Raw genomic sequence first — 15,831 nt, 5'->3', positions numbered from 1 at the left:
TTCATGCATACCACATTACTCCAATAAATCCATCTTAATCAATGCCCCATTTTCAGGAGCCCTTTCTCTACCTAGATATCCTTGCAGATAGATTTGCTTTCTTTCCAAGACTCTCTAATAAGAATATAGCCTGTTTTTTGGTACCATACTCTAAAGGTTGACTGCATGTATTTGCTTGTCTGTGTGTGTGTGTGTGTGTGTGTGTGTGTGTGTGTGTGTGAAGAGCACCCTACCAACAAGTATGTTCATTTGTAAAAAGGAATTATTTCCATATTACATGTTTGAGGCTGAATTTCATCCATACCTTTTTTTCCTAGTTCAACAATCTGATCACTCATATCCCCATACATTTACATCTTAAAAATTAAACTTTGCAGAAAATAACACTATGCAAATTCCAAAATATGTTTTATTCCTATTAAAAGAAGATATCTTACAAAATCAAAGCACACAACATCAAGTTCTGTAATAGAGAAGGAATATCTAGAAATTAGTCTTGGATAGATTGCTGTTGTTTGAGAAACTTAGGTTTCTCAAAGAATATTAAAAAATTCTGGGAAAGCCCATGGCTTCAATACTGTAAATGTAGATGTTCATACTTTTTTTTATTAATTTCTGATTTAAGAGTTTTCACAGTCAAGAGCATACATGTGCTAAGGTAGATTCAAGCTTAACCTAAGTGTTCTGGTTTGGATGGGGGAGAAAGGTGGGAAATTATATCCTCTAGTAATGGGAAATCATTATCATATAAGAAATAGAAACTTACCACGTCAATAATGGCTCAGGTGTTCAGATTTGAGGAACAAAAGGCAACAATTTCAAGAACTGAGCAATGGGAGGGAAGACGGCAGGCACATTCCTCAAGGCAGACCCCTGCTCACTCTTTTGAGTAATGGACCTTGTGATAATTAAGGATTTCCTATTTCTAGAAATTGGCTTCAAGATCACAGCTGCCCAGGAAATTTAAACTAAACTCTGCGTCCCAGACTCTGAATGTGCTACCAATCAAGAAATTGAGGCAGGTCTTAATTTTAATTAGAAAGGTAAATTCTTTCAACTACTTGATGACATCTGAGATGAATTACAAAGTTTCTTTCAAGCTTGAACAATACCTAGTGAAAGGCAGGACTACTTGGATAAAGGGAAACTAGTTTTAGAACTGAATAAAGTTGAGAAGGGCATTTTTTTTTTCACCAGGACTGAGTGCAGAAAAGAATATGATGATGTGACAGTAACTTTCATATATATATCCTGGCCTCCGATTGAAAAAAAGGGATATAATTTTAAAGTTTTTATGTGAAATAATTTCAGACTTATAGTGAGAGTTGCATAAATACTACAGAGGAAGAAACTGAGGCTTTATAACTTGTCAAAAGTCACAGAGCTAGAAGTGGTAGGGCCAGGTTATGAAAAGAAGCAGCTTTTTTATTATTGCCCATGCTTTTAATCCCAGACAGCTCAAAGCATTTTCCCAAGGTCACAGAAATCTAATAAATGATAAAGCAAATATTCAAAAACATGTTTATGTTAACAGCAAACTTTATGTCTCTATGTAATGATCTATACATACAGTTTATATATAAAGTATATACATTACTTCTATATAGCTATTACTACAAAGTCGTATGTTCTGATCGTCAAACATTTACTAGAATGACACTTCATACAATCAAACCAAACTATGATAAACCTAAGTGATTAGAAAATTTAATCAAATGAGCAGCTTTCATATAAATTTCATTAAGATTTTGCTAAGCCCTGGGGATTAAGCAGCCTTTTGAAAGAAAATCCATATATGTCCCAAACCTAAGATAGAAGGAATCCTGCTTTCTGTACAGGAAGCAGTAACTGCCTGCACATCCTTGCATTCTGAATCCTCTCTGATAGGACTAGCAGCCAGGATTATTACAACTTCCTGTTTCACACCTTCAGTCGTACAGCCAAACATTCATGGGAATAGTTTAGTATAAAAAAGTAGACTTTAACCATTCTTAAAGAAACAAAGCAGCAAAAAAAAAAAAAAAAAAAGGAAAAGAAAAAAAAAAGAAAGCCCTGAAATGAGTTAATATGGGAAAATACACACAAACATATCCTTGATTCCAAAATTAAAAAATAGTTTTTCTTAGTAAAATGAAAACATAATTTATCAGATACATATACAGAACACTAGAATACAATCTTCTTCTTTTCCATAATAGAACCAATGAATTCAATTTCAAAAATATGAGCAAATGAACTGTGATCTGCCTTACCACTCAAAGAAAAAAATGAATTAAATTTCCATATTAAAAATGTTTAAAAATAAAACATTTTGCATCTCACATTCAAACTCATCATTTTTAAATGAAATTTCTCAAAAAAAGAAGCTACAGTTGAAATTTGCTTTAAAGATTAACAGAACAAATGCTTTAAAGATTAACAGAAAAATATAATTAGGATACATGCCCAAATTACAAAATAACAGGTATCTGTTTGCAAATGCCTTCAAGATATTTTTAAAAATAAATATGAAATGTTGAAATATTGATGGATTTACCAACCATACCTTACTGTCAATGCTCTTCAAGGTTAATAGATCAAGTGACTTCAGGGAGTGTCCTGTGGGTGAAATGAAGTAGAGGCACACATGGATGCGAGAATCATAGTACTCAAAGAAAGAACGTTTAATCTTCAGTTCTTCTTGGAGATAGGCCTCAAACTGAGCATCTATGTAGTCAACTATGGGTCGGTAGCTGAAAAGATGATTATTTAATTTATATAGCATAACAGAATAATAAAATCTGGTCTGTATTTTCACCATTTTATAGTTAATATCTGTCTAAACAACATGTCATAATGATAAAAGATAATGTGTATAGCATGCCATTCAAAGATAACAATTCAAAATCAACAATAAGACCTGTACTTTACATTGTTGATAGAAATGGCAAAACAATCTATCAATTGCATGCACTCCCAGTCAGAAACCCAATTTTATCTTTACATGTATGTGAAAGTGCAAAGGACCAAGAATGCCCAAGACAAACTGAAGAACACTAAGGAAGACATACTCTTTCAGGTAACAGGTCTTGTTATGAATCTAAAATAATTAAGGCAGTTTGGATTTGGCACAGGGGTAGATAAACAGAGCAATGCATGGGAAAAATTGGGGATTAACAGAAGTTTTCTACATCATGAGAGAGATGGTTTTCAATTCTATGCATTTCTCAAAACCCATAGATATAGACACCACAAAAAAGTGAATTTTACTGTATAAAAAATTTTAAAACAACTTAATTAAATAGACCTGTGGAAGGCTGAATTATGGACCCCAATGCAAGGCATGTTATGAATCTTAATCCACATTCCCATGGGTGTGAACTCGTGTATAAACAGGGCTTTTTGAAGATGTAGTTTTAGTTAAGGTATTGACCAAGTGAATGAATCAGGTTAGGTCTTAATTAATATTACTGGAGTCCTTTATAAGCAAGAGAAATTTGGAGACAGTGAGAGGAGGCCATACAGGGGAAACTGCAGTTAGTGGAAACCAGAAGCCCCAACACCAGGAGAGAGAGATGGCCATGTGCCAGGAGGCAGAGATGCAGCCAAGGAGCCCCACGGATTGTGGCAAGTCAGCAACAGAATACTACAGAACTGGGGAGAAAGCATGACCTTACTGAGGCCTCGATTTTGGACTCTAGCCCTTCAACTCATGAGCCAATAAATTCCTACTGTTAAGCCAACATTTTGCATAGTATTTTTCATAGAATCCTTGCAAACCAGGAAAAGATCCGTTGAAGGAGGCAGAGAAAGGAAAGGCTTTTTCAGGGTCTATATGTAAAGTGTATTTAGATAACACTTGGGAAATGGAGAAGATACCAGCAATCCTTCTACTTCAGTTTAAAACTAAACAAGGTACTCCCCCCAAAATTGTTCAGGTGGGGAACAGAGGATCTGGCCATCAGGACTGCAGAGGGCTGAGAGAAATCATTGCCTCCTCTCTGGGCGAGGTGAGAACAGGTGCCAGTTAGTTTGGTGTCAACCTCTGCTGAAATGTTCTGGTGACAAATAAAAAAGGGGAAAGATCTGGAATTTTATATCTTCAAAGAAAATAAAATGGAAGAAAATCTGTATCATCTTTAAAAATATCAACCAGACTGTGGGAGAAATCCAAAATGGAATAAAAACACTAAAACAATGAACCTGATGCTATTAAAATGAATAACCACAGTGAAAGGGGTGGAGAAGGAAAAGAACTTACTAAAGTAGTGATGGAAAATAATATTTTACCTGAATGCTGTAATGATAAGAGGAAAATATCTGTACAAATATACTGGGCTAGCAATTCTAAAACTGCTTCAAGTGTGTACAATAGGATTAAATGATTAGGCAAATATATTGTAAACATGGAAAGCCAGATTTCTCACTGTTGGAGAAAGAAATTACTATCAAGGAAATGCAGAGGTCTACAATGGACCTTATGAGCATTAGATTGAAATGAGAAGTTTTTAAAAATAATCATGTTTTCAGATATAAATACAGACAGATTTAGAAATAAATATATATGGATATATACATTTGGGTTACTATATATGCATTATTTCCAACCTCTGTCTGTTGAGTTGGCCCAGAAGCATTGACAAGCCACAAGAAAAAGGGCATTGGGTGCCCAAATCTTGCTTTCTAAATACCCTTTTGAATAAAAGGAACCAGGGCTCTTCGGAGAAGTGGTGGATTCCAAGGGTGGCCAGGAGAAAATAGAAGATGAGACTGAAGTCTCTTATGGCACCAAAACATAAGGAAGGGCTCAGAAAATGATGGGAAGAGAGTCCAGTTTTCTTTCTGGGATACAGAGAGCCAAAAAGAGCTTTGCTTCCACTCTTACAACAACAACAAAGCAGACTAATTCCAGTCTTATGATTTTTCTCAAATCCATTGGAAAACTTTGGTCAGAGAGAAACTGACTGACTCAGAGCCTAGAAAGAAACAGTTGCCTACAGGGAGACAGGAGATGCATGTGCTCACTCACCTGGGCTAAGGGCCACCAGAAACTTGCAAGAAGAATTCAGCTAGGATATTTTATGTATTGGTAAAGACCGAGGGTGGGCTGGTCAGACAGTGGAAGCCCCCTAAGGACTACAAAAATTGGACAGGTGTGTTCCTCTCCATCTTACAGGCTCTCTCTCCATAAACCCAACTGGGAGCTTACAGGAAAGATCAGAGAGAGTCATAAGGAAGCATCTGTTGTGCAAACCTGAAGAAAGGAACAATAGCCAAGGGACATGAAACTCTGCCTGAACCATTTTCTCCTATATCCTTTATGGAATGAAAGCCTTAATTAGTAGGGAAAAGGACAATAGACAGTCTCTCCATTAGGGCACTGGTGAAAAATCATTGCAGCCAAGGGAAGAGAACAAGAAAAAAATAACAGTTGAACTCCTGGGTGATGGGCAAAAACAGCTTTGGACCCACAACTACAGCTGGAAGTAAGGGGCAGGACAACTGAATAGACTATTCCACCCCCACCACCACCCCTGGGCCCTGGGAGACTGTGACAGCCTAAATGAGGCTTAATTAGAGGAGAGGAAAAAAGAATAACTCAAAAAAAGTAGACCTAAATGTAGAACCAATGTTTCACAAAAAACTTGCCACCATTTTTTCTAACAGCTTTATTCATAATTTCCAGAAACCTGGAAAACCCAAGCATATTATCAAGGTGAATAAATAAAAAAGTTTTGGTCCATCCATACAATGGTACACAAGGCAACAGTAACTGAACCATTGAGTCACACAGCAACATGGATGAATTTTAAATGCATTTTGCTATATGAAAACTAGATCCAAAAGTCTACAAAGTATAAGATTCTATTTATATAACACTGTGCATAGGGATGAAAAATAGATCAATGGTTTTTCAAAATTATGATAAAGTCTAATTTACCTAATTTTTCTTTTGTTGCTCATGTTTATGCTACCATATGTAAGAATCCATTGCCATATCCAAGACCACAAAGATTTTCCCCTATGTGATCTTCTAAGAGTTTAAAGCTTTTAGATCTTATATTAGGATCACTGATCAATTCTGAAATGACTTTCATATCTGGTATGAAGGAGGGGTCCAATTTATTCTTTTACATTTGGCCATCGGTTCTCACACACCATTTGTTGAAGAGACTATTCTCTTCCTATTGAATGGACTTGGCACCCTTGTCAAAAATCAGTTGGCCATAGATGCATGAGTTTATTTCTGGACTGTCAATTCTATTCCATTGATCTTTATGTCTATTCTTATGCCAGTACCATACTGACTTGATTACTATTGCTTTATGGTGAGTTTCCAAATCAAGAAGTATGAATTTTCTAAACTTTGGTCTTCTTTTTCAAGACTATTTTGGCTACTTGGGGTCCCTTGACATTCCATATAAATTTGAGGATCAGTATTTCCATTTCTGCAAAAAAATATAAGCTGCTGGAATTTTTGTTTTAATTTCGTTGAATCTGTAGATAGCTCTGTATAATATTGACATGTTAACAATATTAAGTCTTCCAGTCCATGAACATGGTATATCTTTCCATGTATTTAGGTCTTCTTTAATTTCTTCCAGCAATGTTTTGTAGTTTTCAGTTTACAAATCTTTCACTTCCTTGATTAAATTCATTCTTAGGTATTTTATTCTTTTGAAAAAATATTCTTATTTTAAAATTTATAACAGCATCCAATTTCCTTTTTAGATTATTCATTGCTGGTATATAGATACATAGCTGATTTCTGATTGTGATCTTCTATCCTGCAACTTTGATTTGTTTGTTTATTATCCCTAGCAGCTTTTTTTTGTGGATTTTTGGGATTGTCTATGTATAAGATCATGTCATCTGTGAAGAGAGATATTTTTACTTCTTTGTTTCCAATTCAGTGCCTTTACTTTTCTTATCTAATTGCTTGGTTGAGAACTACCACTGCAATGTTGAATAGCAGTGGTGAAAAGACTCCCTTCTCTTGTTCTGACCTTAGAGGGAAGGCTTTCAGTTTTCACCACTGCATATGATGTTAACTGCAGATTTTTCATAAATGCCCTTTATCAATTTGTGGAAGTTTCCTTGTATTCCCCATTTTCTGAGATTTTTTTTTTTTTTTTACTTTGAAAATGTGTTGGTTTAGGTCAAATGATTTATGCATCAAATGGGATGACCTGTCCTTTTTTTCCCCTCCTTTCTCTTACGGTGGTGTATCACAATGATTGAGTTTCTTATGTTTAATCATTCATGCATTCCTGGAATAAATCTCATTTGGTTTGGTGTATAAAACCTTTTAATTTGATGTTGGATTCAGTCAGCTAGCATTATGTTCAGGAATTTTACATCATATTCATAAGGGATATTGAACTGTAAGTTTCTTTTCTTCCAATGTGTTGTCTGGCTTTGATAACAGGGTAATGCTGGCCTCAGATAATGAATTAAAAAGTGTTCCTTCCTCTTATATTTTTTGGAAGAGTTTGAGAAGGATTGGTATTAATTCTTCTTTAAATGCTTGTTATAATTCATCAGTGGTGCCATCTGATCCTGCACTTTTCTTTATTGGGAGGATTTTTAAATTACTAATTTAACATCTTCACTTGTTATGGAACTGTTAAGATTTGCTAGTTCTTTTTTAATCAGTTTGGATAATTTATTTCTAGAAATTCATCCATTTCATTATGTTATCCAGTTTTTTGACATATGATAATTATTCATAGAATTCTCTTATAATCCTTTACATTTCTGTAAAAATGTTAGTAATGTCCCACTTTATTTTCTGATTTTAGATATTTGCACCTTTTCTTTTTTCTTAGTCTGCTAATGGTATATTAATTCTGTCAATCCTTTTAAAGAAACAAATTTTGGTTTTGTTGATTTCCTTTATGGTTTTTCTATTCTCTATTCTATTTATCTCCACTTTAATCTTCATAATTTCCCTGCTTATGCTAACTTTGGGTTTAGTTTGCTTTTCTATTTCTAGCTCCATAAGATGCAAAATTAAGTTATTGATTTGAGTTCATTCTTTTTTTTAAGGTTGTCTTTAATCAGTAATATGCTGTATATGTTTTAAAAAATGGCTCTCTGGAAAGAAAGAAAAACTTTTTTGTAGAATTTGCTGATTTCTGTGGTATGAATGTTCCCATCTTGGCTGATTTCAAACTACTCACATGTTATCACTGAATGGCAGTCTTGGGAGGAGCACAATTGGTTCTCCTGAGCTGGTAGAGCTGGCTCCAGCACACCACTAACATAATTCATATAAAACAACTCAATATAAGAAAAAGTATTTTCTTTCTAAAGCTAACTTTAGGTAACTAGGTCAATTCCATATATTAATGAATATGCATTCATTTCAAAAAGGAGCCAGAATCTAAAGGTACTGCTACACACAATTCATATCCCTCTTCATAGATAGTTTAAATCTAATTCAGGAGCTATAAAGAAAGTCTTCATAATACCAGAAGAGGAATAAGGGTAAAATTAGCTAAAACAAATAGAAACTACATGGACAAACTTTTGCTGTAATTGGTTAATTCTAAATCTTGAAGGAAATCAGACAACTGGAGACAAATATGCCAATTTCAGGAAACAGGCTTATGTGGTTGTGGGATCAGCAAGGCCAAAACCTGTAGGGGAGGTCAACAGGCTGGAATCTCAGCAGGCATTTATTTTGCATTCCTGAGGAAGAAATTTTTGCTCTTCAGGCTTTGGACTGATTTTATGAGGCCCATTCACAGTTTCAAGGGTTTATCTCCTTTATTAAAAGTCAACAGATTGTAAATATTAATCACATCTACAAAACACTTTCATAGCAACATCTAGATTAATATTTGACCTTTCAACTGGGCACCATTTTCTAGGCAAGTTGACAGACAAAATTAACCATCACAATTGCTTGAGTGGAAAAAAATTAAAATTTGGAAGGAAAGAGAATTTGAAAAATGGAACCATGGTTACAAAAAAAATAAGAATAATGAAGGAGCTATATGAGTGAATATTAATCACCTTTGAAGAATGTTAGGATTTAGTCCATGGAGAAAGCAGGCAAATTACTTGAAATAAGAAAACCTTTTATAATTAAAGTGAGGAAACACTAACCTGGCTTCTTTGTTTAGTTGATCACCATATCCCACTGTTTTCACAACAGTCAATTTCAATTGAATGTTGCTTTCCAGGAGTTCATATGTCTGAATTTTAAGTCCAACATTTGAATTGAAATGTGAGGATTTGTTGTCTTTAAAATTAGTATTAAACAATGTGTCAATCAGTGTTGATTTTCCAATTCCAGTTTCCCCTATAATAAACATAGATGCATCATCATAGGGTCATATAAAGGCTGAGAAGAAATAACAGTCTGAACTCCCAGAGGGATTTAAAGGGTCCAAAATACTTCAAAAGCTGGGATGTTCTTGAAACTATACTTACTAGTACTGACACCTCAGTCATTAGAATAATACAGAAGGAAAATATACATTAAGCTGTCAGCATTCTGAATAACACTGAAATGTTAAAAGAAAGATTATAAATTTTGAATAAAGCAGCTAAAAAGATCTAAATAGATACAAACTTGCAGATAGGATCTCAGATTGATAGCATCAGTGTCATACTCATTAAGACAAGTTGACCTGAGCTTTGGGGAACATAAAGCCATAATTCAGATAGGAGTTTGGCACTTACCCACACAGAGAATATTAAAAGAGAATCCTTGTTGAATGGATCTGTTCACCAACTGATGTGGCAAACAATCAAAACCAAAATGCCCAAGCAGATTTAAGCAACGTATATTTTCTTCTTTTTGCTAAAGAACAGACAAAAAGTTTAATTAGAATATGAAATTAAGACATTTGAAAGGGCAATGATTATTATTTATCAAAGAGGTTAGCATTTGATTATCATGGCTCAGACAAAATGCAAATGAATAAGTAAAGTTGTGAGAAAAGAATTCTTTTCCAGACCTCAAGAAAACATTTCTTACACATTTCATATAATGTAAATCCAATAAAACACATAGATTTTGCTATCATTGTTATAAATAAAGTGAATCTCTCTTTGATCACACTTAAAGCTATTATGTTTCTAAATAAAAAGAAATAGGGAATTAAGGAAACACCACAAGAAATCTTGAGTGTACAACACTAAAAAAAATAATTTTCCTTAGGAAAAAGAGAAAGAAATTTACGGTGATTCATGCTCGACTCCAAGAGGTACAATAGACCCTGCACATCATCCTACGTTTTGCACAGTTCCTGATACAGTGTGGCTGCTCCTTAAATAGGCAGGAAGGGAAGGTGGAAGGGAGGGAGGGAGGGGGAATGACAGGGAGAGAAAGACCAAGAGGAGGGGTGGGAGGAGGAAGAAAGGAACAGAGGGAGTGTAACCAGGCTAATAACAGAAAGTGAGATATTATGTGAGAAACTGAAGATTATGTGAGAAAACTGAAGACTTGGAGTGTAAGAGAAGCATTTTAGAGGAATAAAACAGTTATCTGAAAATTCATGAAGAGTAACAAATGGAAAAGGGATTACATTTATTTTATGGTGTTCAAGGGAATGGCAAAAGGATGACAAGTTACAAAGGGCTAATTTTACACAATGTTCAAGAAGGATTTTTTCATAATAAAAGATATCCAAAAATTAATAAGCCTTGTGTTCCAAGAGAGGTAAAAAAAACAGGCATTCTCATACATTGATGGTGGCAGTGTAAAGTGGTCTATCTTTATAGGGCAAGTTGATTATTACTATCTAATTTTTAAATACACATATTTTCTGATCCAAATTCCATTTCTGGAACAGCATCGTAACATGCACATGAAAAGGTAAGTAGAAGGATGTTCAAGGCAGCATTGTACAGAATATCAAAACATGAAATAAAAAACAACCCAGAAATTCTCTATAGAGGGGACTGGGTTTTAAGGGGTAGCACATTCATACATTGCAATAGTATAGTGCTGTTAAAAAGAATGAGTTTGAGCGATAGGTGCTGATATGAAAAGTCGTCCAAAGAGGACTTACTATTCATTGTTGAATTTTTCTTTTAATGATGTGAGACTGTGACTGTTGCTATTTAAAAGAGAAAAGAAATAGTAGTTCACTTGGAAAGGGTTCCCAAAAAAGTTGGAAGATTACTCATTAAAGGGTTTGTAACAAGCATTTATATAGCAAATTAAAGTCTGACTAATTGGTTTTGGGGGTCTCTTCTAAATCTAAAATTGCATGATTTTAACATCATTTGAGCAAAGGAGTGGTCATGATGTAATGCAGAATTGGAGCCAAAAATAATACAGAATAAGCATAGGCCACTGGTTTGATCACCGAAACATGACTTTGACAGTAGTTTCAGAAAAGCAAGGAAGATAAAAGGCAAATTGAGTGTGATTTCAACAGTGTGGGTAATGGAAAAAAAAGAAGTGGAATAAATGATTCACTCCAGAGGCACAACAGTGAGAGGGAGAAGAGAAAACCATTGTAATTTGGTGGGTCAAACTAAGATACAGCAAAACTGTAGTGCCCTTAGGAAGAAAAGGAAGCGACAAGAAGACAGCCCCTATAAACAAAGAAAACTATTCAACATAGTTGAATACCCACATATATACTTGAACTTTTCTGCCATAAAAATCTTTAAACACAGTTTTCACGTACTCTGATGGACTACTCTTTCATAATGAAAATTTTAATATAAATTACAATAAGTTTTCCATAGTAGGGAGGCTCCTCTTAAAAGGAACTTGGAAAAATCAAGTCAAAATGTATCAAAGAACCTAAACATAAGAATGAAAACTATAAAACTCCTAGAAGAAAACACAGGGAAGTATCTTCAGGACCCTGCATGAGGCAATGGTTTCTTAGACTTTATTCTGAAAACATGAGCAAAAAAAGAAAAAATACATAAATGGGACTTCATCAAAATTGAAAACTTCTGTGTATCAAAGGACTTCCTCATAAAAGTAAAAAGACAACCTACAGAATGGGAGAAAATATTTGGGAGCCACATATCCAATAAGGGTTTAATATCCAGACTATAAAAGAAATCCTACAAACCATCCACAAAAGTCAAAGAACCCAATTAAAACAAGAGCAAAAGACTTAAGTATTTCTCCAAAGAAGATATAAAAATGGCCAAATAGCACATAAAAAGATGTTCAACATCATAGCCATTAGGGAAATGCAAATCAAAACCACAAATGACATACCATTTCACACCCACTAGAATGGGTACTATTTAAAAAAATGGAACATAACAAGTGTTGGAAAAGAAGTGGAGAAATAAGAACACTCATCCTTTGTGAATATAAAATGCTGCAGCCACTGTGGAAGAAAGTTTGGTAATTCCTCAGAGAGTTAAATACAGAATTACCATATGACTTGGTGATACCACTTCTAGGTATATACCCCAAAATATTAAAAGCGGGGACTCAAAAACATATTTGTACACTGATGTTCAAAGTGGCATTATTCACAAAGGATGAAAGCAACCCAAGTGTCTATCAATCAATGAACAAAATGTGGCATAATACACACAATGGAATATTATTCAGCCATGAAAAAGAATGACAGTCTGACACATGCAACAATATGGATGAATCTTGAAGATATTATGTTGAATGAAATAAACCAGACACAAAAGGACAAATATTGAATGATCTCATTGATACAAAATAATTAGAATTCATAGAATCAGAAACTAGAGTACTTGTTACTGTGAGAGAATACAGAATGGGGAGTTAATTCTTAATTGGTACAGAATTTCTGTTTGGGGTGATAGAAAGGTTTTGGTGGTAGAGGGTAGTGATGGTAGCACAGCACTGTGAATGTAATTAAACCATTGAATTGTATATTTGAATGTGGTTAAAAGGGGAAATGTTATGTTGTATATATGTTACTGTAATAAGTATTTTAAAAAACCATAGGACTGTACAATGCAAACAATTAACCCAATGTAAACCACAGACCATTGTAAATAGTACAAATATATATATAATATTCTATCATCAATTATAACAAAGCTACCATACTAATCCAAGGTATTAATAATTGGGGATGGTATGTGGGAACTCTGAATTTTCTGCATGATTTTTCTATAAACCTACAACTTCTCTAAATAAAAATTGTACGTGAAAAAATGGAACTTGGTTTAATTTCCCATTTAGTAAAACAACCAACAAGCAGCCACAACCACTTCCTAAAGCAGCTTAATTTAAAAGTTGTTTATTATAAGTCCATGAAATTCACAAATCTGTCCATCACAATAGTACTATTCTTTAATGACAGATTCTGGAATTTTAATTTGTTTTCCTTTCTTGTTAAAGAAGAATTATTTAATCCATCATTGATTTGTAACTCTAATCAGTATAAAAGTTAATTCATTTTCAAACACAACAGCAAATAAACTTTTATCGTATAGGTCTACCAGTTTGCTGACTCAGTATTTTGGAATATACTAGCTGATTGAAGCATAAAACACAGAGTTCTTTTTGAAAGATATACTCACTGTGTCTTCCTCATCAGGAGTTTGTGTGGACATACACATTGTTTTTTCTGCCATGTCAGGCCAACAGAGCTTAAAACAAAGAAATAAAATCTTTTTTGAAATTGCATAAAAAGGCTGTATTCCTACAACATAACACAGATCAGTAAGAGATACTAACACAGACATTATCCCAAATTTTGGCTTTTAGTCCACATTATTGACTTATGCTTAAAATTGTGGCTCTGATTACCAGACAGCCTTCTATTATAACAAATAATATATAATATCCACCTTATAATGTACAGTAAAACACTTAACGATTAACACACACAAAAAAAAAAACTCAGGAAAAGTCAACTCTCTTTTGAAATCACAAGAACAAAGAGCTTTCTTCCTCTTTCAAGGATACTCTGGGTGTGAAAAGGAGAAACAGGAAATTTTGCTTTAAAAAGTACTGAGAGAACCAGGAAGACATCCCTAATTATATAACTTTCAGAGTAGCTCATCAAGGGAGTCAGTGGTGTTAGAGTGTACCCATCACAGGAGAATTGGGGAAGCAGAGTTTATATAAACTGAACAATTTCCTTAGATACTAATCTAAAATAATGATAATTCTCATCGCTGGAGCACCTATTACGCAGCTAGCACTGTGTGCTGGGTACTCAGGTGTGCCACCTCCTCTAATCCTCTAGGCAGGGTCTGGGAAATACCTATTATCATTGCCATAGGCCAGGTGAGAACATTCAGACTCAGAAAAATTAAGTAACTTACTTGCCCAAGGTTTCAGCTGTGCAGCCAACACAGGTCTGATCTGACTCCAAAGCTTGTGTTCTTGCTACTGCCCCCAGTTGTGGTCCAAATAAATATCCATTCTGTTTGCAACAGTTAGGAACAGGGGAGGAGAGGCAGGAGAGAACACGTTGTGCTGATTTCTAAGCAAAACTGCCCGAGAAGGCCATGCTAGCCTACTTTTGAGTACAGCACAAAGATACTGAGAAGACAAGGCAGGTTTTAAAAGGAAATATTCTGTATGGATATAGCAACAATAAAAGCAAACAGAATCAAAGAATGGTTCTGTACCCTAATGCCTTTACTTCGTCTATCCTGGAAATTATTCTACTTTAGTACATAGATTTACCTCATTGCTTCTCCTAATGGTAAATAATCTTTTCTAATATAAAGATGGTTATGTTCTCTGGTATGGTATACCCTAGTCTGGGCTATCTTAGGGTCCTATATTTATTTAATAGAAATTAAATGGCAGACGTTGTAGTGATTTTCAGTCTTTAACTCCAATCAATGACAATCCACATTTAAACCACTGACAAAGAATTGCTTCTTCACTTCTCCTACTTGTCCTCTCTTAGAATTGGAAGGAGGTTACTATAAATTCAAGGGTCTCTATCTCTGGGTAACTGCTGACTTTTTGGCAAGTCTGCTCCAAAGCAGGTTAATGTGAAGAGGCAAGATAAAGCAGAGGCATCACCTGGGGGCAAACCTTGCAGGCAAGTGTCCTGGGCTAAGGCGCTGAGTCAGCAGGAGAGGTGGACCCATCCCGTACATTGTCAAGGTTGCAGGCAGAGCAGGCTGCTATCCACCGCCAGCCACCGCCAGTTCCATGGCTGCTTTTCATGTGGGCTGCGTCTCCTCCCCACAAGTCCGTCTTTGTGACCTTACCTCAGAAAAAGGAAAAATGGGCAAGGGCTGAAAGCACCTTCAAAGAGGATCACAACACACTCAGGAGCACCTTGGCTGAGTAACTCCTTTAATCAGGCAAGATCTGTTTCTGATAACCCAGATCCAATGCGATTGGTAGAATTCATCATGGAGGTAAGGAAATACCTTCCTTCGCTGTGGCTGGTGAGACTCTTAAATACTTTGTCTCATGGAGCCCTAAGGTAAGGGCACATCCCTGTGAAGAGTGGGGTGGTCTTCCCGCAAAAAGAGTAGGTATTTGTAAATCCAACCTTCTAGGAGGAGACATTTTCTGAACCTAGTAATAGAGGCTTAGATGATAAACCACTAGCTGTGGTTTGAAGCTATCTGTGCCCCAGAAAAACATGTTCATAAATTTAATGTATTCCTGTGGGTGTGAACCCATTGTAAGTAGGACGTTTTGATGAGGTTACTTCAGTTAAGGTGTGTCTCACCTCAATCAGGATGGGTCCTAGTATTATTGGAGTCGTTTGCAAGTGGAATGAAATTCAGACAGAAAGAAAGCCACAGAGGGAGCAGCCAGAAGCTGAACATCAATGAAATCTGGAAGAGAAGGGACAGACCAGGAGACACTGCCATATGCCCTGACGTGACAGAAAAGCTGAGGACCAAGGATTGCCAGCAGCCAGCCCCAGAACTTCTTCACACTCTTTA

At 35.3% G+C, this 15,831-nt stretch overlaps 1 protein-coding gene across 2 annotated transcripts in view; it reads right to left on the bottom strand.

Annotated features, from left to right (window-relative positions):
* SEPTIN14 (septin 14) overlaps nucleotides 1-13,536 on the bottom strand; it is a 59,616-nt gene extending 46,080 nt beyond the window's left edge. The window contains exons 1-4 of one of the 2 annotated variants that reach the window (XM_037814370.1): nucleotides 13,479-13,536; nucleotides 9,673-9,786; nucleotides 9,094-9,289; nucleotides 2,546-2,732 (exon numbers count right to left, since the gene is read on the bottom strand). In XM_037814370.1, coding sequence (XP_037670298.1) covers nucleotides 2,546-2,732; nucleotides 9,094-9,289; nucleotides 9,673-9,786; nucleotides 13,479-13,536 — 555 coding nt within the window. Of the gene's footprint in view, nucleotides 1-2,545; nucleotides 2,733-9,093; nucleotides 9,290-9,672; nucleotides 9,794-13,478 lie in introns of both variants that reach the window. The other variant, XM_037814369.1, reaches the window with a different exon arrangement.
* Between the last annotated feature and the right edge of the window lie 2,295 nt (nucleotides 13,537-15,831).

Source organism: Choloepus didactylus, chromosome 21 (assembly GCF_015220235.1).
Source record: "Choloepus didactylus isolate mChoDid1 chromosome 21, mChoDid1.pri, whole genome shotgun sequence".
Classification (NCBI taxonomy): domain Eukaryota; kingdom Metazoa; phylum Chordata; class Mammalia; order Pilosa; family Megalonychidae; genus Choloepus; species Choloepus didactylus.
This window is presented reverse-complemented; position numbering and strand designations above follow the sequence as displayed.